The 20,934-nt window shown below is 55.3% G+C and overlaps 1 protein-coding gene across 9 annotated transcripts in view; it reads right to left on the bottom strand.

Annotated features, from left to right (window-relative positions):
• Window positions 1–8,056: 8,056 nt before the first annotated feature.
• Window positions 8,057–20,934, bottom strand: part of Adamts14 (ADAM metallopeptidase with thrombospondin type 1 motif 14) — a 77,678-nt gene continuing 64,800 nt past the window's right edge. For 3 of the 9 annotated variants that reach the window (XM_047553321.1, XM_047553323.1, XM_047553324.1), the window contains exons 16-22: window positions 19,359–19,561; window positions 17,583–17,751; window positions 16,990–17,122; window positions 15,208–15,415; window positions 13,020–13,149; window positions 12,042–12,131; window positions 8,057–9,962 (exon numbers count right to left, since the gene is read on the bottom strand). In XM_047553321.1, coding sequence (XP_047409277.1) covers window positions 9,469–9,962; window positions 12,042–12,131; window positions 13,020–13,149; window positions 15,208–15,415; window positions 16,990–17,122; window positions 17,583–17,751; window positions 19,359–19,561 — 1,427 coding nt within the window. In that variant the 3' untranslated portion in view covers window positions 8,057–9,468. Of the gene's footprint in view, window positions 9,963–12,041; window positions 12,186–13,019; window positions 13,150–15,207; window positions 15,416–16,989; window positions 17,123–17,582; window positions 17,752–19,358; window positions 19,562–20,934 lie in introns of those variants that run through there. The other 6 variants (XM_047553325.1, XM_047553326.1, XM_047553327.1 and 3 more) reach the window with 4 other exon arrangements.

Genomic DNA, 20,934 nt, shown 5'->3' with positions numbered 1-20,934 from the left:
GTGCTATATTGGCCATTTGTAAATCTGCTTTGGAGAAATAGCAATTGAGATATAACGGTGTTTTTAAAAATAGAACTCCCGTGTGGCCTGTGAGAATACTCGGTCTTGGTGTGGCTCTCTAGTCCTCAGAGGAAAGCTGGAGTTCTGGAATGAGGAGCTCATGTTTTTGTTTGCTTTGAATTCCAGCCGGCTAAGGTCAGCGAGAGCTCATTAACGCGGGGTTAACGCGGGGTAATCGTGGCTTGCACACCTTCTTCCTGCAGCTGGGGCGGAGGAAACAGTGCCCATTAGCAGTTTCTCTGTCACCGTCTGAGAGGCTCTTTGTCCCTTCTGGGAGACAAATAGCAGGTGTCCTAGGGCCCATCTCCTCCCAGACCCACCCTCCTTTTTCCTCCCAACCACAAGGGGCCTGAGTTTCTAGACTCCCCTGCCCCACTTCCCTCCTTGCGCCTCTCTGGGGAACCCTCTCTGGGGAACCGGCCTCGCGTCCACCCCTGGAGTCTCCGCCAGCGCGTCTGAGCCCTTCCTTCTCTCCTCGCCTCTTGACACAGTAAGTACTTTTGATTGACACCCTGTTTCCACCCAAGGGACCTGAGCCTTGCTATTTGTATTTCCGGGGGTCAATCCCATGTGCAAAAGGCAATGGAAACGGCAGCAGAGACTCCGCGCAGGGACTGTGCCTTCACCGTGGCGCCCGGACTGTGAAGGACTCAAAACCTGAACGGGACCTAAATCAACCTGGACTGAAAAGCACAGAAGCAGCCCTGCCGTTCCCAAGCCGGGGACAGACAGGGACACGGCCAGCAGCAGAGTTCCCGGGAGACGTGGTCCCTCCCGGCAGCTGTCACATGCCATGATCACCCTCTCTTGGAGCAACTACTGGTCTTTCCAGTCAGGCCCCCAGAGCCACTGTGGCTATTTCCAGGCATTCCTGGGGTCCCCCGATGGCTCGGCCACCTTGGCTTCATGGCGGTTCCCCACCCCTCGTTAATCCCAGCGCCTCTCACTCTCCCTCCCAAACAATCCAGCCCAGAGCCGAGCCTGCCTCCCTGGGAACCTCTGCAGGCTGCCCCAACTGGACCCTTGCAAGACGCACCCTGCCTCCCCCTGGGCCGTCCACCAAGTCGATGATGAGATTTTGTCAGGCCTCAGACCTGACCCCCAATGGCTTTGGCTGATTAGACTCTATGGCTGGTCTGGCACGCACCTGTGGCGCCTGCTCTGCTTGGCCTCTGCTGCATTTCGTCCATCCGGCTAAGCTTTGCTTGCTATTGGAGGTCGGGAGCCCAGGGTCATTGCTCAGCTTGTCTTCCTGCAGCAGGAAGCAGAACAAAAATCCTGCCTACGAGCCCCTGTCCCAGATCTGGGCCTTTCTTCTTCCACAGGGGTGACCCCGAACAGTGCTGGTGTTGGACAGTTTTGTTGCCCATGGAGGATGTGGACAATCGTCCAGCCCTGACCTTGGACAGCCCTTGGGTGAAGGGCACACCACGGGGCCACTCCCAAAGCCCTGCCAGGGAACAGCCACAGCCGGTCCCCTCACTCTGACTCCGACCTCCTGTTTGTCCCTGGGCCCGTCTCTTCTCTCTTTGGGCCTCAGTCTGCTCCTCAGCTATGTCCTTCTTTATAGGTAGAAAAGTGTGATTCTGAGTTCAAACTGTAGAGTCAGGTGGGGTTCCCAGAAATCAAAATTAGCAACTTGGTTTCATGCTTTCTATGTTCCAGGCACCCTGCTTAGAATCATGTACACATTGTCACACTCAGTCCTTGTAACAAAGAGATTAACTACTGTTACTATTGCTGTAGTTTAGCTCTGAAATGTTCCCCAAAGGGTCAGGTGTGGAAGGCTCCATCCAAGGGCAGCAGTGTCCAGAGGTGGGCTTTTGGAGAGTGATTGGATCATACAGGTTCTGATCTCATGAATGGACTACTGGGAACTGTAAGAGGTGGAACCTGGTTGGAGGGAGAACATCTTGGTGGTGTGCCGTGGGGACTATATCTTGTCCCTGGCCTCTCTTTCTGCTTCCTGGCTGCAAGGAGGTGAGTAGCTTTCCTCTGCCACACTATTCTGTGGTAATACTCTGCCTCATCTCAGGCCCAGAGCAATGGAATCAGCTAACCATGGGCTGAAACCTCAGAAAATGTGAACCAAAGTAAGTATTTCCTCCTTTTCTCAGGTGTTTTGTTATAGCATCGAAAAGCTGACTGATACGATTTATACTCATTTTTTTATAAGGAAGGTGAAGCAGAGAGAGTTTTAGTGGCTTGATGTGCAGCTAGCAAATGGCAACCCATGTGTTGAATTGGCACAGTTTGCTGCTTCCCTAAGTGTCACAGAGAAATCAAAAAGAAACTAAGGCACACAGAGAGATGTGACTCCCCTCAGCACACTCAGTCTCTTGGCTTCCCAGGCCAGTACTCTCTCCTATCCTCTTTTCTTTCCAGAGTTGCTAGTGACATCCCTTCCAAGCAGGTCTAGCCAGAACCTGGGAAGGGTCTCCTGGAAGGTAGAATGCCTGGAGCCACCACCTGGGAGTTGAAAGCCAAGGCAAGGCCAAGGAGAAGAGGGGAGTGGTTCCCCACGTAAGATGCTCCTTTGCTGGAGGTTCTGGGAGGCCCAGGCCAACCCAGTCCTGCAGGCCATCTTCTCTCCAGCTGCTCAGCAGACCAGAGGTTGCTCACTGAGGCTGCAGACCAAGTCCAGAGTGTCAATAGGTTTCCTGTGACCTTTGGAGTTTTTGTTGTTGTTTGGAGGTCCTGGGGTTTGTTTGTTGGTTGGTTGGTACTAGAGATTAAACCCAGGGATGCACAACTACTGAGCCACACCCCCAGCCCTTTTTTGTACTTTATGTAGAGATAGGGTCTCACTAAATTGTTTAGGGCTTCGCTAAGTTGCTGAGGCTGGCTTTGAACTCACGATCCTCCTGCCTCAGCCTCCCGAGCCACCAGGATTGTAGGCGTGCACCACTGTGCCCACCTGGAGTATTTGTTTTCGAGTCTTTGAAAATCAGCATTCGGTCTTCCAACGAAGCAACGGAAACACTGGGTCCTTGCTCCACATGGCATAGGCTGCGGTGGGCACCACAGTCCCAGCCTCATTTACAAGGTCGCTTGTGCTTGAGAGCCTTGCTGGGCACATCCGCTGGCCCCTCCTGCAGGCTCCGGTGTGCTCAGCTCTCCGGCACCCCGCACCCCGAGGCGCCGCCCTCACGCACCCCTGGCCTCCAGGCCCCACCTGGGACAGCTCAAGTGCTTCTGACCTTGTCTCTGCCAGAACCTCGCCCAGTGAGCCTTCAGTTCAGTCATCGGTTTTACAGAAGCAGCTGAGCCCTGGACAAGGGAAGCGTTTGCCCACTGACAGCAGGGAAATTCCGAATGAAATGTGCTACCGCATCGTGAGTCACAGGAAATTAGCAGGGGATCCAAGTCACCCGTTGCAAAAAGTGTTTGGTGACTGCTTAGTTTTGTCTAGTGGCCAGTTCTGCCATTCCTTGGCCAGAGGGAAGGAGGACAGACTTGATGGCTTCAGAGCCAGGCTCTGCCACTCCCTATGTGACCTTTAGTGGGAACCTCTCTTCTCCGAGCTGTGGCTTCTTTGTTAGTATGGGAACTGTTTCCAGCCAGAACATTAGATTTGGCACTGACTTCAGTCCTGAGAGCCTCAAGTCTTTTTCTTTTTGCAAACCCCGTCACTTGCTAGGTGGCAGGGGCTGTCCTACATACAGAGTTCCAGGTCTGTATTTTGTCAACTGTGTAGTCTCTTCCCAGCTGCCTATATGGAGATTACCTGTACACTTTGCTGGCTGTGTGACTTTAGACAAGTGACCCAAACTCTCTGAGCCTCAGTTTCTTCATCTGGGAAATGGGGACAATAAGAGTACCAACTTCAAGGGTGGTTGTAAAGATCTAGTGAAATATTAGGTCAAGGGCATAGCATAGTGTCTGGCATAGAGGATATGCTGAATATAGCGTCAGCAATGTATCCCCTACGCTCGAGTACCCAGTGCCAGAATTAATCTAGCACAAAAGTCATGTTACTAGTGCCACGCCCACTCTCCTGACAACCCGTTAGCCAGGGGACAGGAAACATTCACAAAGAGCTCTCACGGCTGCAAATCAGGCCAGAGGGGGTTGTCCCTGTCTTGCAGGTGTGGGCAGAGAGGGGCCGCGACAGCCTGACCCTCAGGCAAGGCTGGCCTCCTGCCTCCAGACCCCGCTCTACTTCCTGCATCCTGCCCAACACGTGTCGAGATGCTCAGCTGATGCTCAAAGTCCCAGGAATGCCCCAGGCTCTTGGGGACATCATCGTGAATGCCACTTCTTGCCATGCAGATGGCAAATTCACAAGGTTCTGGAAATAGCATCCATTTGGATGCCCAGGTCTTCTGTGTTTTGAAAGAAGATGAAAAATAAACCTTTTCCACGCTTGGGGTTATTGCACCGTTGGAGAGACTAAAATCCGAACAGCTTCTGTGGGAGGCGGTTTGGAAATGCATATCGAGTAATTTGAGATGGGCTTGAGGCACATTCTGCACCCCAGTGCGCCTTCCTTCCCTGGGTGTGACAAAGCTTCCCTTACACCCCGATTTATGGTACCAAAATTGAGACATAACCTGAATTTACAGTGCTAGAGGGTCTGGTTCAAAAAAGGATCACTTAGCCACCTGGTAAGGTACCACGTGGTCGTTAGAATTGCAGATATAGCTCAACATATATCAGGGTGGAAATGTGTCCTTATATTATTGTGGGGTGTTGGGGGAGGGGACAAGTTGCTGACGGCCTTAAGAGCTGGTGTCTGTGTGTGTGCTTGCGTGTGTATGTACATACACATATGCATACATATCTAGAAGGGTAATCAAATGGTTAATGTGCTATTGAAGGATTAAAAAATGATTTTTTTCTCAACAAGTTTTAAATTTTGTCAATAATGAACATGGAATTTTTTTTTGTACCAGAGATTGAACCTAGAGGCGCTTAACCACTGAGCCACATCTCCAGTACTTTTAAAATTTGTTTTGTTTTGTTTTGAGACAGGGTCTTGCTGAATTCCTGAGGACCTGGCTCAGTTGCTGAGGCTGGCTTTGAACTTGCAATCCTCCTGCCTTAGCCTCCACGGCTGCTGGGATTGCAGGTGTGTGCCACCATGTCCAGCAACAAACATGTAATTTTTGCAAACTTTTTTAAAGGAGAGAAGAAGTTGGGATGCGGGCCCTGGAGATATCAAGTCAGTGGCAGCCGGGTCCCCAGGCTCTGTCCAGCCACACTCTTACCTATCCTTTCTCTTCCTCACCCGCCCCATATCTCTACCTCCCCCCAAGCCTCAGGCACCTGAAGGCAGGTAGGGAGTAGGGGCTTCTCATAGAGCCCACAGAGTTCCAGGTCAGATGGTGCAGACTCTGTGCTGTCCCCTCTTCCCCTGCCCCTGTGTCACTTTACAAAGAAAGCCCAGAGGTCCACCAAACCCGGTGGTTTGCAATAGGAAAGGTCCCAGAGGCCAAGCTGCTCCATGGAGGCCGGGCTGCTCCCCAGGAGCAGGACAAGGCTCAGCTGCCTGTCTTCCTCCACTGCAGGAGTGGGAAGGTGAGCCCGCTGAGGCCCAGCCATTCCCATCCTCTCCCCACCAAGAGCTGCAGGGCTTGCTAGCTGAGACCCAAATGAAGCCACAGACCAGAGCCCCAGAAAAGCCGGCTGGACACAGAGGACAGCCATGGTGCAGGCTTGCCAGGTACAGGGCCCCCAGTGAGCACCTAGACCACCTGGGGAGGCACTGGCATCTTAACAGTAGCCGGGCCTCTGGATCGTGGAATCTAAAGCAGACATTCTGAAAAGTTTCTCTGTAATGCTTCAGAGATTTTGGTGTTCCGGTGTCTGCTGTTCTTGATGCGCCTGGAAATGGATATTGCTTTCTAAACTCACACTCTGAAACTTGGTCAGGGTCTCAAGAGGGTCAGGGCCCTCCTGGGTCTCCCGCCCTGACTTACATTTTTCTTAGGCACATCCAGTGGAGGCCTGCGGAAGAGAGCCACCACTGGGTATAGGCTCCTCTTGTGGCGGGGGCTGCCAACCATTGTGAAGGTCACGTTCACTGCTAAACATCTCTCAGCATTCCAGGTAGGTGTATTGTCTCACCCGCTCTCCAGGCAGGTAAGGAACTCCATAAGAGTGTGCAGACCTCTCAAGGTAGGGCAACACTGCAGATGTCCTTGTCATCCTTCGGAACTGAGTTCACTTGCTTGCTTTACAACCTCAGTTCTGATGGACTAAAAGAGAAGTTTGTAGATTATCAGGTTTTTGTTGGTTAAGGTAGAGTGAAGAGTGACGGGTTTTGGTATGTTTGTTTGTTTGTGTTCGGTGCTGGGGATGGATGCAGGGTCTTGTGCATGCTAGGCATGCGCTCGGCCACTGAGCCACATCACGTGCTCCTAGGCAGCGTGTAGGTAACCTGCGATCAGGGTCCCAAGATCCTAGCTGCCTGCCCAACAGCCTTGGGCCTGTGGCGGTGGGGACTTAGAGAGGTTGGAGAAGGGGAGGACCCCACAGGCTGAGGTCGGGGGCTCTGGGGCAAGCTCTTCTGTCTCGAGGTGATTGGATCCCTAACCCCTATTTAGGAAGAGCCCAGTGATCATCCAGCCCCAGGAGGCGCCTGCAACACCACGAGAGCATGCATTTCCTGTCGGCTGTTTCTGGTGCTTCCAGAGAGGCAAGGCAAATAACTGCTTTCATTTTTCTCTTTCACATGAACAGAGGGGCCCGGGGCTAGAGTCTTGAAGTTCCCAGGCAGGGTCTGCTCCCCACAGTGGGCTCTGTAGGCCCTGAAGCCCCATGGTGGTTCCTCAGTATGGCTTCTAGAACCTTCTTCCTCAATGCCAGTGTTGCAGCTCTGCTTCTAGATGCTCTGCTTCCGCCAGAGATGCTGATCAAGTGAGGGTTTCCAGTGCTCTAAAGTTTACATTTCAGACCCACCACCCCTGCGCCTGGTCCCTACAACAGCAATGATCAGTGGTCACTGCCCGGAGGACTATGTGAATAAAGGATTCTTAGGGAGAATCTGACTCGGAGGGAAGAGCGAGCGCAGTGATGGACTGGCAATGTCTGCCATGGGCACAGGATGGAGACACACAAGCATAGGTGTTCCATGTGTTGTCCCTGCCCATGCAATGCGTCAGCACTGCTGTCAGAGCTGGGTACTGGGCCCTTACAAGGCCCCACCTGCCCATACTTCGATTTGTACTGGGCCAATGGGAAGCGCCCACCCGGGGCTCATGTTCTCCACTTTTGCAGACCCACAGAATTTCCTGCCTGAGCCATCCTGAGTCAGCTTCAGGTCCTATGCCCACATCTCCCTACCTCTGTCCCCTTGAGGTGGGACTGGGTCACCACATGCGCTCTCTGAGATCCATGCGGTTGCCATTTGCAAAGGGGTAGGTCCCAAGGGGAGGCTGTCTGCAGGGGGATGTAAATGGAGCTTGGCCACGAGGGCTGGGCTGTCCACACACATCAAGTCCCTGAGGTGGGAAGAGAAGGGGCATGTGCTCTGGGCTCAGGGGTCTCTGTACTCTTTGGGTCAAGAGTTAGGCTGACATGTTGGGGAAGGAGCTGTGTATGCACATGAGAACGGTGGTGATTGATTAGTGATGTCTGACACGCGAGGCTGGGCGAGGTGGAATTGGTACTTTAAAATTGCAGTGTGCATCACATCAGCCCTCCTGGTCCAATGAGATGTGTGGCACTCCCTCCTCCCACCTGGGATCCAGGTTCTATGGGATCCATCCAGGGAAAGAGTATGCATCACCTCCCAAGGAAGCCACCCCACACAGGTTTGAAAGCTCCGGCCATTAAAATACTTTTCTCTCTGTGGAGCCCCAAACCACCTCCCAGGTATCCATCGCCACCCTTTGTGTGGTGCTTTGCCCCGGGCTGCACAGCTCCATCCTGTCCCCTCCCTGTCTGCCTCCACCCCCAGTGATCTTGCCACAGCACCAGCCTGAGAGCTGGCTTCATTGTCCCCTTCCTCTAAAGCAGAAAAAACCACACACGCCACCACCACTTTTGGGAGGTTTAAAAGGGCAATGTTAATAAATACATAACATTGTAAAGATCCGGGTCTCCAGGGTGCAGGAGTTCACACCCCCTAACCCGGGCCCGGCTGCCCTCCGGGAATGATTCCACCCGTGCCCAGCCATCCATGGAGGGGAGCCCCAGAGCTTCTGCTCAAGGAGGTCCCAGGCCACGGAAGGCATGAACTGACAAGCACCGCTTCCCCCGTGAAGGGTCAGAGAGAGACCCCTCAGCACCTTGGAGTGAGGACCCCCAGGAACAGCCTGGAAACCTGAGAGCCAAAGGGTCCAGGATTGGTACCTGCCCCTTGGAGGAGGCCGGGAGGCAGCTGGCCTGACCGAGGCCCTACAGCACATGGGTCAACGGAGGCCCTATAGCACCACGGGTCAATGTGTCCCCCTACTCCTGCATGGGATGGAGGCTGGCATTTTGCCCTCATCTTCCCCAGGGCCCTGCTGGGTGGACTCTCTCCGCCTGGCTGCCCCTTGGAGCACCATGCCTCTGGCCCAGCTCCAGTCAGGTGGGAGAAGACCCCGACTCCAGCAGGCATGGACTCAGGCAGAGGGCACTGACTGAGGGGCCAGCCTAAGAACCGCATCTCCTCTGCGTCCACAATCACTTCCAAGCCTGGCCCCTCCACCCCTGGAGAAGGACCGAAGTCACTCTTCCTGCTCCAGCCGTGGACAGCACCAGTCTGGAGACCCCTGATAGGACGTAGGGTCCAGGTGCCCTGGGCCCCCTTCTCTGGACATCTGGGTATGCAATTGGAAGGCCAATCTGTAACCTGGAACCACCATAAATAATAGAAGTGACAACCCCAGGGGCTGAGTGTGGCCACAAGTGCTGCTCTCCAGCTGGCAAAGGGGAGTGGCCTCTGCCCCTGACTGAGGGGAGCTGCGTGGGCACCTCAGCTGAGGAGGGCTGGACCTGAGACCAATGCCGGCCACCTGCCAGCCTGCAGCGGGGACGCCTCCCCACCAGGCATGCCCTGGTCCCTTCCTTAGCCTGCCCTCTGAGGAGCCCCCAACTTCCCCGGGGCCCGCTCCGCGTTCCTCCAGCCCTCCCTAGGAAAGCGGAAGCCCCGGCAGCTCCCAGCGTGAGCTTCAGACCTGCCGGGCCCAGGGCTGTGGGGAGCGACCGTTACCAACCCTCGGTCCTAGTGGGAGAGACCACAGGAGCCCTGAGAGGTCGTCCGGCCGGCGGCTGAGGTATCTGGGTTGGGGCTTTCCCTGATCTTCCTCCCACCCCGCCGTGGGGTAAAGAGCCTCACAGCCCCAAACAAGAACAAAAAAGCAAATAACTTAAAAGGAAGTCTGCGCTTGCCCCTGCCCCGCAGTGTGTCCTCTGAGCTGGGGTCGCGGGGGGCAGTACGCAGCGTGTAAACATGACGGGCGGGATGGTGCGGCAGGCTCAGGTCACCGGGGAGGTGGCAGGAAGGCCAGGGCCTGGATGCCTGGGCTCCTCCCTGGGCTGCCCTTGGCCCTCGGAGGCGGGCACAGGTGGCTGGGTCCTGCCCCAAGGTGGTCCCTGAGGAATGGTAGGGGAGGTGCCCCCGAATGCTCTAGGGCTCAGTGTCTGCGGGGCCGTGCGGTGCTGGGCCACTGAGGAGCCCCTGTCCGGCGGTCCCGGGAGCTGGGTGGGTCGGCCTCGCTGATGGTCGTCTGACTCGATTGGCCCCCTGGTGGGCTCCACAGCCTCTGGAGTGGCGTTGGGTTCTGGTAAGGAGCTCCCAGGAGTTGAGAAGGGTGGAGGCGAGGCCCGGCCGGGGTCCGGGCTAGTGGCAAGGCCCGAGGTCCTCTCGGTACAGGATTTGCAGCACAGGCGGCGGAAGCCAGGGATGGTGCAGTAGCGGCCGAGCACTTCCATGTGGCAGAAGATGGACCTGTCCCCCACGCAGGGCTCTGCTGCACACACAGCACAAGGACCAAGGCCAGGGGCATGTCCCTCAACCAGGCGATCCTGCCACCCAGGCCCCACCTCCCGCTCACCACCACCTGCCTGCCCTCCACCCCTGCCCCTGCCAGACTGGCCACAGGGCTTTCCCTAAAGGGGCCACCGGCCGCCAGACAGGACAGAGCCCTTCTTCATGGAAAAGGATCTAAAATCCTATAGGCGGAGGGTCTCAGCGTGGGCCCCCTGCACACAGTATCAGCACCCCCTGGCGGCGGGTGACCACGCAGACTCTCAGGTTCCACCTAGGAACTCTGAGTCCTGAGCTGCTTTAACAAAACCCTCCAGGGACTCTGATGCTGGGGGCGGGGACCTGAGAGCCACATTCAGCACCGTTCATTGGCAGGTTGGCTGCCCAGTGGGATCATGGGGGAGCGTCACAAAGAGCCCACCCCTCCCAGAAAACCTGGGCAGCAAAGGGTGAGCACCCTACTCCCACTCCCAATCAACCCAAAGGACTCTGACCCCTCTGGGCATGGCCAGGCTAATGTCCAAGGAGCTCACACATGTAACGAGCGGATCGACATCTGCCACATCAGTGACACCTGGATCATTAAGCTCTCTACCACTGACTCTGGAATTACGCCAATTAAGGTTCAAATCCAGGCTCTGCCACTTAACAGTGGTGAAGCTTTGGAAAAATCACTTAAATTCTCCAAGCCTCAGTTTCTTCAACTGTAAAATGGGGATCATGCTGATACGTACCAGTGAATGATAACACTGCAATTATAAATAACATTTATAAAGACCTGGCACAGAGGAGTGCTCACTGTCCTAGTCTGCTTTGCTTTAAATAGCATCTCACAGGTTTTCATGATTAATCCAGGTAGGTCTCTCTAGGCAGAATATGCACACAGGAGCGTGGAGGGCTACTAATTTTGGCCAGAGACCATTGTGGTTGGTGGGTAGGCTTAGGGAACAGATCACAGAATGGAAAACCAATAGCCTCTAGATGGCGCCAAAATTCCAGGACCAGAATCAAGGTCCCACTGCTTTTGGAAAGAAAACAGGAAGGAACCCCAGGAATTTGCTCAGTCTGAGCCTTAGCTTAGGAGCAGAGAAACAGAGAAGTTAAGGGATTTGCCAAGGTCACACAGCTATCTGGTCCTCTAACTAGGAGCTGAGGTCTGATCCTCCTGCCACTCGCCTTGTCGGACCCTGGATCTTGGGAGGGTAAAAGAGAGCAAACCTAAGAAGGGAGCAGGTGCTCAGCAAATCTTTCTTCATGGGGGAATGAAAGGAGAGACGGGAGGATGAACTAACAGGCTTCTGGACGTGAAGCAGAAAGAACTGCTACTCCTATGGTGTTGGCTCACGGCTGGGTGGGCGTGTGCCCTCATTTAATTTTCTCGACAGCCCGACAAAGGCTGCTCTGACCTGGAGTTGCTCATCCAAAAATCTTGGAGTCAGATACGATTCAGAATTGGGACTTGGGGGATGGGCAGGGGGTCAGAAAAGTAATCCTCTATGTATTTATATTATAGAACATCCCCAGGAGACTCTGACAGATAACCAAATATGGCAGTGTTTCCATACCAAAGAATAAGTCATCTCTTGTTAGGTCAGGTCAGACTTGGCAACAAAAGGAATATGCACAAAATTTAGGCAAAAAGTTTTCCTACATGTTTTTTGCTTTTTCTGTTTGTTTTTGTACCAGGGATGGAACCCAGGGGTGCTTAACCACTGAGCCACATCCCAGGCCCTTTTTAATATTTTGTTTAGAGACAGGGTCTCGCTGAGTTGCTTAGGGCCTCACTAAGTTGCTGAGGCTGGCTTTGAACTCATGATCCTCCTGCCTCAGCCTCCCAGGCTGCTGGGATGACAGGTGTGCGCCACCGTGCCCGGCTTTTCCTAAGCACTTTGGAATCACAGATGGGAGGTGAGGGACCAGTACAGGATCTCCCTACTTCTCAGCTGCAGACGTGGAGGCTCCAGGAGCTGAGGAACGCAGACAGATGTCAAGCTGGGTCTGCTGCTACCTGGGGCCCCCGACAGGTTTGGGGAGCGAGGGAGGAGTCCATACAGTCACTTACCTGATGGTATCTTGTTCATGGGAGGCAGGGGCCACTGCCCCTCTGGAGTCTCCAACTCCTCGGCCTTCACTGTGGAGTTCTGGAGATTTCCTGTGAGCAAGGAGAAGCCGCTCTAGTACAGGCGAGTGCCCCTTGTCCAAAATGCTTGGGACCAGAAATATTTCACAGTTTAGATGTTTTTAGATTTTGGGATATTTTCATGCACGTAATGAGATATATTGGTGAAGGCACAAGTCTAAACACGAGACTCACTTGTTTCTTGTACACATAGTGTGAGGGTAATTTTATACAATACTTGAAAAATAATTTGGGGACTGCAAGTTTGTGTATCACAGCAAAAGAGGCTAGGAGGGTCTTTTTCCCCTTGAGGATGCTAGAAAACTATGTTATACATCTGCAGTTTTTGTTTGTTTGTTTGTTTCTGCAGTACCAGGAACTGAACCCAGAGGTACTCCATCACTGAGCTACATCCACAGCTCTGCAGCCCTTTTTATTTTTATTTGAGTTAGGGTCTTGCCAAGTTGCTCAGGCTGGCCTTAAACTTGGTTATTTTTGTTTGTTTGGTACAGGGATTGAACCCATGGGCATTTAACCATGGAGCCACATCCCTAGCCCCCCTTTTAAAAATTTTTTTTTTTTGAGACAGAGTCTCGCTAAGTTACTGAGGCTGGCCTTGAATTTGTGATCCTCCTGCCTCAGCCTCCTCGGTGGCTGGGATTATAAGCATGGGCCACCACGCCAGGCTGTGAGTCTACATTTTGACCATGGCTTGCCCCATGAGGTCAGACATGGGATTTTCTACTTGTGGCATGATGTCAGCACTCCAAAAGTTCTGGATTTTGGAGCATTTTAGAGTTCCTATTCTTGCATTAGGAATGCTCAGCCTTTATTTGGGATTTCTAAGGGCCACGATGCAAGGCAGGTTGGGGTGCAAGGTCAAGGCCTTGCTGGGCCAGGCCTCCCCATCCCCTGGCTCACCTCCACAGGCTGGCAGGCTGCAGATCTGGACAGTGTCTGGCTTGTCCCCCTCACACTGGCCAAGGCTGTTGGTGTTGGTCCGGCACACCACCTGCCGCTGCTGGATGCCCTCTCCGCAGGTGGCCGAGCACTGCCATGGAAGGGCGGGGGCCAGGCCACAGCGCCAGGGCAGGACAGGTGCAAAGAGAGAGAGAGGATGGACCAGCGAGCTCAGAATCCAGCTAAGCCCAGGGACAGAAAGGCTACAAAGGAGGGCGCCATGCCTTCATCTGACCAAAGGGACATGCGAGGCCTCACCAGGTCACCACACTATTGTCAGATAGTCCTTAATCAGTGATAAAGAGCAGCTGCCCTGAGCTTGGGCCTCCAAAGACCCTCCCACAATCTCCACGGTAAATTCTCAGCTTGGGAGGGGACATCTGGGACCCCATTCCAGCCACGACCACCTGTGTCCACTGAGCCTGGTCTGCCTAGGGTTTTTTTAATTTTTTTAAATTTTTAGTTGTAGATGGACATGATACTTTTATTTTATTTATTCTTATGTGGTGCTGAGGATGGAACCCAGGGCCTCACACGTGCCAGGTAAGGGCTCCCCTGCTAGCCCCAGCCCAGCCCTGCGCCTGGGTTCTTACATATTCTGTGTATCCCCCTAGCAAGCTCCCCTGTGTGGCCCACCACATGGTGAGACCTGGGCAGGACAGGTCACTGGATGGCACCTGGTGAAGGGCATGCAGGAGCCTTAACTACCAACCCAACTCGCTCAGCTTCCAACTCTGTCAGTCCAGCGACCTAAGTGGCAGGGTCTCTATGGCCCCTTCCACCTCTGACAGTCCATGATCCTGTGACTCAGTTTACCCAGCTTGCAGAGGTATGCCCAGTGTCCTCCTCCCCAAGAGGGGCAGGAGCAGAGGTAATAGACTACCAGGGGCCAGGGCTGCCACACATCCCGACTCTGGAGCTGACACACTTCTTACTCTGATAAATGGGTCATGACAGGTGGTCCTGAGGTGGAGGGGCAGGGACCCCAGGAAACAAGGCTGCCCAAACCAAGTCACACTTTAGGCCCATCTACAGCCTCCTCGAGCAGGCAGGAAGCACCAGTAGCGCTTCACTTCTCCTCCTGGGGCAGGTGACCACGGAGCGAGACACAGCCCGGGCCCCTGGGTGAATAATGACTGACAGCAGCCACCAGACCCAAGTGTTTACGGGCTCACCATCAGTTTTCTCTCTGGGGCTTCAGAGGACTAGCGATCTCTATTTTACATCAAAATGACTGAAGCTGTATGTTACGGAGATGAATGTAAAATCTGCACGAGTGGGCATATTTGTCTATTATTTATTTTTGCTTTTTATTTTGTATTGGTACTGGGGCTGGCACTCAGAGGTCCTTCCATGCTGGGCAAGTGCTATACCACTGAGCAGCGCCCCAGCCCTGGGTGGGGACTTGGACTTCTCTGGGTTTTTTTTTTTTTTTTTTTGGTATCAGGGATTGAACCCAGGGGTGCTTAACCACTGAGTCACATCCCCAGTCCTATTTTGAATTTTATTTAGAGTTGCTTAGGGCTTCACTAAGTTGCCAAGGCTGACTTTGAACTCACGATCCTCCTGCCTCAGCCTCCTGAGCTGCAGGGATTACAGGCGTTCGCTACTACACCTGGCAGAATTCGGACTCTTTAAAAATATTCTATTGTGTACTCTCTTATGCCAGCCCTCCCTGATCACCCTCTGCCCTGTCCTTGGTCACATTCCCTGTCACCCCTGCACAGTTCCACCTGCAATCTGTGATCGCTACCTCTGGTACTGGCTTCCTCAGCTGCTAAGTCTCCCTGGCTGGACTGTGAGTTCCAGGAGGACAAGGATCCTGCCTGCCTGGCTGATACTCTCTTCCCGGCATTCCTTGTACAATGCCTAGCGTGCAGCTGGTTCTCAGTAAGCAAGAATAGGCTTTAATTTGCTCTGGGACTTGGGGATACTGACCTGTGCCCCTGAGGCTGTGTGAGCCTTAAAGGAAACGTACATGAGTGTGAATGCCCAGCACAGCCACGTCCCCCTGCGTGGGAGCGGGTCCACTTTGAGAAAAACAGCATCAGATGTACGGGGAGGTGCAGGCACCTCTCTGCCTCCAGGGAGCAACCCACTCAGACTCCCCTCTTTCCCAAGCACCTCCAGCCTCCTGAGGACAACTCACCTGGGACCAGGCTCCTGTCCGCCACTGGGCTGGGCAGGGCACACGAAGGCAGGGCCTCCGGGCCTCAGGACGGTCACCAGGGCACACCTTGGCTGGCAGGGCCTTGCGGGTGCCATTGGAGAGGGGCAGCAAGCAGTGCACCTCCCGAGTCTGCACCCCCAGCTTCCCGCAGCTCCGGCTGCAGCTGCTCCACTCCTCCGCCACCCACCTGGAGAGAGAGCAAGAGGTGGAGGGAGGTGGACCAAGGGAACACTTCCCTCCAGCTGTAACCTCCCACCCCAAGGCCACGGGCAAGGGGCGGAGGTTGGGTTTCAGCTCCAGAATGCTTGGGGCCAAGATGACCCTCCACCTGCTCTGCAGCTGCCTGGTTGGGTGGCCTCGGAAGGTCTCTGTTCTCCACAACTCTGTCTGCTCTTGGCGAAACCAGCAAGGTGCATGCTTAAATTCTGCATCCCGCCTGTCCTGGGGTAAGCCGTTAATGCCACTAAGCCTCAGTGACATCCCATCTTTACTCTAGGATATTCCAACATCCCAGAAATATCTGAGGCACTGTTCTGGGTCCTGAGACACAGTAGTGTACAAAACAGACCAAAGCCAAACTTTCATAGATGTCCCCTCCCATGGGGACAAGAGAAAGAATGCTATTAGAGTCATCACCACCCACAGTGTGACAGCACCCACAGCTTCACGGGTGGCCTGTGGGTATCTTTGAACAGCACACCAACATCCGCCAGCATCTCAACGAGTTAGACAAAAGCCAACTGCTCAGCAGGGGTGGGGGAGGGGCAGCCCCAATGCCTTCTCCCCTCCGGTGTCCTGAGGTCTCTCTTAGTAAACTAGAGCTCTCTGAAGCACGTTTTCAAAGTACACCCCTTTTTTGAAAAAACAAAACCTCAAGACTCGGGTGAGGGGGACAGACCACCCAGGATCCCAGGTCAAGTTCACCCCACATGAAGGTTCTGTGAGCAACGCATTGGTGGGACGATAATCTGAGTGACAGTGTAAAGGGACGAGTGGAAGAGAAGCCCAGGGGCCAGTGATGAGGCTGTCTCTAGCACAGGACAGCCACAGCAGACTCTAGAGCTGGCCACCAGCTCCTGCTCTGGCCCCTGATCTCATGTCCAGCCCGAGGGTACAGAGTGGCTGTCAGTCTGGAGCCTCAGCCAGCACCCCGGCCCTGTCCCAGGTCGATCGTGGGGAAGCAGAATGATGGACAGGTCCTCTGTACCTCCCTACGGCAGCCGCCCTCCACCCTGTGTGCAGGCACAAGGGAAGCCAGGTGGTGTGAGGAGGTCCTGAGGCTGGATCCGAGATAGGCTGGGAGGTCTGAGCCTGAGTCCTCCACAAACACTGCACTTACCTCTCCCTGAAGGTCCCTCCAAATAACCCCAAGGACATGACCTTGTGCTCAGGAGAGCCTGTGTCCTCAGGCTAGGGAATCCTCCTCAGGCTAGTCCATGCTGGGACTGGCAAGCCAGGTGTCCCTGGACTCCTGATGAGCAGACTGAGGAGATGCTGGACAGCACCCTGACTGGAGCCAGGGGCCTGGAGGCAGTGAAATCTTGTCACTGAGTGGAAGTCAGTGACTGAAAGCCCAGAGGGCACGGCCAGGCACAGAGGGCAGCTCTGGCCGGGGCAGACCTGCTGCACAGACTGCTTTCTCTCTGGAAGACCAGGCTGCAGGCTGTCCCCGGGAGGCAGTGCTGGGGAAGCAGGCTCAGCAGCGGCTCCTAGGTCAGGGCCGGGAGCTGGGGCCAGGCTCCAGGGTCAGGGAGCACTCACACGGGCTGGGAGCACGGGTGCTGGTTGCAGCGCCGGCGGATAGGCTTGGGTCTCTTCCGGGGGTCGCACAGGTGTCTCTGCACCATGTGGTGGTCACGTCTGCGTCGGCATCCATACTTGGTGAACTGGATGCCTGTGGAGGGCAGGCGGCCGTAAGTCCGCTCCAGGCTCCCACTGGCCTGTCCAAGTCCCGGGGGAGGACCTTCTGGAGCTGCCCGAGACCGCCTACCTCCCCTGGACCCCGCAGCCCCTCCTGCCCACGCTACTTTCTGAGGAATACCTTCCTTGGCGGGTTTCGTCTCCCACCCCGCAAGAAGCGCTGCCGGGGAAGCAGCTTGGTGCTGCCTCTCCCGCTGGGGGTGCGCTCTTCCAGGCAGAGTCCCCCCGCCGCCAAGGACTGCTCCAGCGCCCCTAGTCCCCATCCCAAAGCCCTGCCCAGAGCGGTTTCCACACACTGGAGATCTTTAGGGAGAAACTGAGGCATGAGGAGGGACACGCCAAATGTCAAATGGCAACGCCACCCCCAACACTCTGCCTCTCCCGTGCCCGCCCCAGGCCCCGGGCTCCTGCTGGAGGCGGTCAGGGGCCTGTACCTCCTCCGCAGGCCTTGGTGCAGGGGGCCCAGCTCTTGAGTGCCCACTCATAGGTGTCTGTCTCCTCCAGGAGCACGTTGTTGCTCCCGATGAGGGGCAGCAGGTCCTCGTGGATGACATACTTGTAGACCAGGCTGCCACGGGGTCCACCCTCAGTGGGGGGCAGGACCTGAAGGGAGACGACCAAGAGGTGGCACAGAACCAGACAGAGAAGCAGGGCCAGGAGAGGGTGGGGAGGGGCCAAAGGGAGCCAGGATTGGGAGGGGTCAGCTGTGGGTACGGCCAGCAGGCAGGATGCACACCGGCAGCCAAGGGACAAACTTCTGCGCCCAAATTAAGCAGCTACTGGGCATCGGGCCCAAGAGCAGATCATGCTGGGCTGCGAGCGCTTTCCCCTCCTATGTACTGGGGTTCTAGTGACCTGTTCACTGGCTGACCCCAGAAGATGGCGGGCCGGTGCCAGACCCTTCTAGATGATGGTTCGCACATACTTTCTCCCGCCCACGGTGGGTCTTTTCCTATCTTGACGGTGTTCTTTGATGCACTTAAGTGTTTGCTTTTGATGAAGTCTGATTTATCCATGTCTTCTCGTGTGGGTCGTGGGACCCAAGCTCGTGAAGATCTACCCCTCTGTTTTCTTCTAAGAGCTGTCTGGTTTCCGCTCTCCCATGTCAGTCTTTGATCTATTCTGAGTTAATAGTGTCACACGGTGTGAGGTGGACATACTCCATGCTTCAGCAGAGTCCAGGGGTCACCACCATTTGTTGAGGAGACTATTTGTTTCTCCTTGAATGGCCTTTGTGCCCTGGAAAATCAGCTGGCCATAGATCAGTGGGTGGTCAAAAAATATAAAATGAATAGAAAAATAATGTGTTGGATGGAATTACCACGTGGACACCAGCCAAGAGCCTGCCCTCCAGACGCCCTGACAGGAGAGGGCCGCACAGAAGGCCGACATGGTCTCCTGGCCAACCATGAAACCCCAGGGCCGGTGGTCAGAGGTCTTGTGGGCCAGTCTGCTGGCTCAGGCCTAGGAAGGGCATGTAGGCAGAGATAGGCCCCAGCCAGGACTACGGCCATGTCCCCTTCTCAGGAGACCAAGAATGCCAGATGGCAGCCCGGGGTCGGCTGCCTCAAAGTCCTGAGAAAGTGACATTAGGACTCACTCGCTGACCAGGCTAGGATGTACACTGACCCTGGACCACGCGGGGAGCCAGCCCTGCCCCCACCACACACCTCTGACCAGGACCACTTCCAACGCTGCTGTGAAGAACAGACTTCCCGCCTGTGACCACCTGGGGTGTGTGACAATGAGTGGGCAACCATTTCCTTTTCCCTCCTCATTCGTCACCCTGCCAGCTTGTGTGTGTGTGTGTGTCTGTGTGTGTGAGTGCGTGTGTGCACTACTGGGGTTGAACCCAGGGTCTTGCACACGGACGATAGGCCTGTGCTCTACCACTGGCTACACCCCCAGCGATTTGTATTTTTTTTATTTGGAGACAGGGTCTCACTAAGTTACTGAGGCTGGCCTCTAACTTGGGATGATCCTCCTGCCTCAACCTCCTGAGAAGCTGGAACTACAGGGATATGCTACTGGGGCCAGCTCGCCCTGCCAGTTTTTAGGCACAAATGAGGAGCTGTCCCCAGGACAGAGGGTGCCTTGGCCTCCCGCAGACACAGGAATGGGTGCTTTTCTTGGCCTGGTGCAGTCTCCACAGTGGAGACGGTGAGCGGGGTCAAGGAGTGGGCAGGGCCGCTTCGGGGCGTGGGGCTCACCAGGACAGCGATGGCTTCGGGCAGGGGCCCACTGGTCTTGAGGCTGTCCTTGGCGTCCTCCACTGTGTGCTCCCACTCCAGGCCCAGCGCGGTGAAGGTCCGGCCTGAGGCGTCCTTGCCCTTGGGGTCGAGGATGAAGCTGCCCGTGACCTGGTTCTTCACCGCTGGCCAGGGGAGAGGGTCACACAGATTCCTATTCCCCACTACGGGGGCCAGTGACCGTGCCAGTCAGAGCCTTCCCACTGGGCCCCTCAGGACGCCCCGTCCAGCTGCCCCTCCTCCCAGCTGACCTCCCTGTAGACAGGTCAACACAGAGTCCCCTGCACGCACTGTCCCTGCCTCTGGACCTCTGGACCCTGCTGCACCGCTGCTCCCTGCTCGGCGCCTTCCCTGCTTCTATGGCTAAGGCTCGGCATAACCCCTCCTCAGACTGCCCAGCCCAGGGACACTGCCTCTCTGAAGCTTCTGCCGCAGAGCACAGAGGTTCAGTCCAGGGTCTGGAGGCAGACTGACCATGGGGAAGTTATGCAGCAGGCCCGAATGCTGCCTCGGTTTTACCACCTGTAAAATGGGACTAATAATTGTACCCAATGCAAAGGGCTGCTCTCCCAGGTAAGGAAAGGAGTTCACACATGTAAGAGCCTGGCAGAGCGAGTGACGTGCCCCAGCACAAGAGGCTTCACGCTGTGGTTATCACAGACGCCCACCCTTCCCAGCAGCCTGTCAGCACACCGCCAGCTCAGGGTCTGTGTCCAGCACAGGCCTCACACGCACAGAGCATGAGATTTTAAAATAATGGTAAATTCCCATTCCTACAAGTCCCAGTCAGTGAGGAACTGCAACTTGTGACTACAGAGGCGGAGTGGCAGGTGTGGGGAGATACATCCCAGCAGACACCCAGCCAAGACCTGTGGGTGCACCCTTGGCCTAGAAGCAAGTTAGGGGAAGGGTCAAAGCATGGGACTCCAGCCCTTTAACCGGAGCGTGAGAAGAGATGCAAAGGACTGGCACTCTGGGCTGTCGGGAGGGAGGCCCTCAGAGCCCCGTCATCTAGACTAAAATAAGAGTATTAAAATAAGGTACTAAAATAAGGGTAGTCGGGCTGGACGCAGTGGTACACGCCTGTAATCCCAGCAGCTTGGGAGGCTGAGGCAGGAGGAAAGTTCAAAGCCAGCCTCAGCAACTTAGTGAGGCCCTAAGCAACTCAGCAAGACCCTATCTCAAAATTAAAAATAAAAAGTGCTGGGGATGTGGCTCCGTGGGTAAGCATCCCTGGGTTCAATCCCCGGTACAAAAAAAGAGGGTAACTGTAACCTAAGAGCAAACACGAGCCAGTCACTCAGCTAAGCCTTCAGGTGATGCCTCTCTCCCATCCTAAGGGCGGGGCTGTTAGGGTACAGAAAGAGGCTCCCTGAGGGGTGGGGGTCTGCCCTCGCAGGAAGGAAGGGACAGAGCCTCTTTCCTGGGAGCTGCCCTCCCCTCCTACCCTCCCAGGCCTCTTCCATGGCTGCCGAGGCTAGTGCTGGGCAGCACCTCAAGCCAGGCTCAGCCTCAGGTTGCCCCACTGTCCTTGACC

This window comes from Sciurus carolinensis, chromosome 5 (assembly GCF_902686445.1).
Source record: "Sciurus carolinensis chromosome 5, mSciCar1.2, whole genome shotgun sequence".
Lineage (NCBI taxonomy): Eukaryota > Metazoa > Chordata > Mammalia > Rodentia > Sciuridae > Sciurus > Sciurus carolinensis.
Note: the sequence above shows the minus strand (reverse complement) of the source record. Positions and strands in the feature narration are given on the sequence as shown.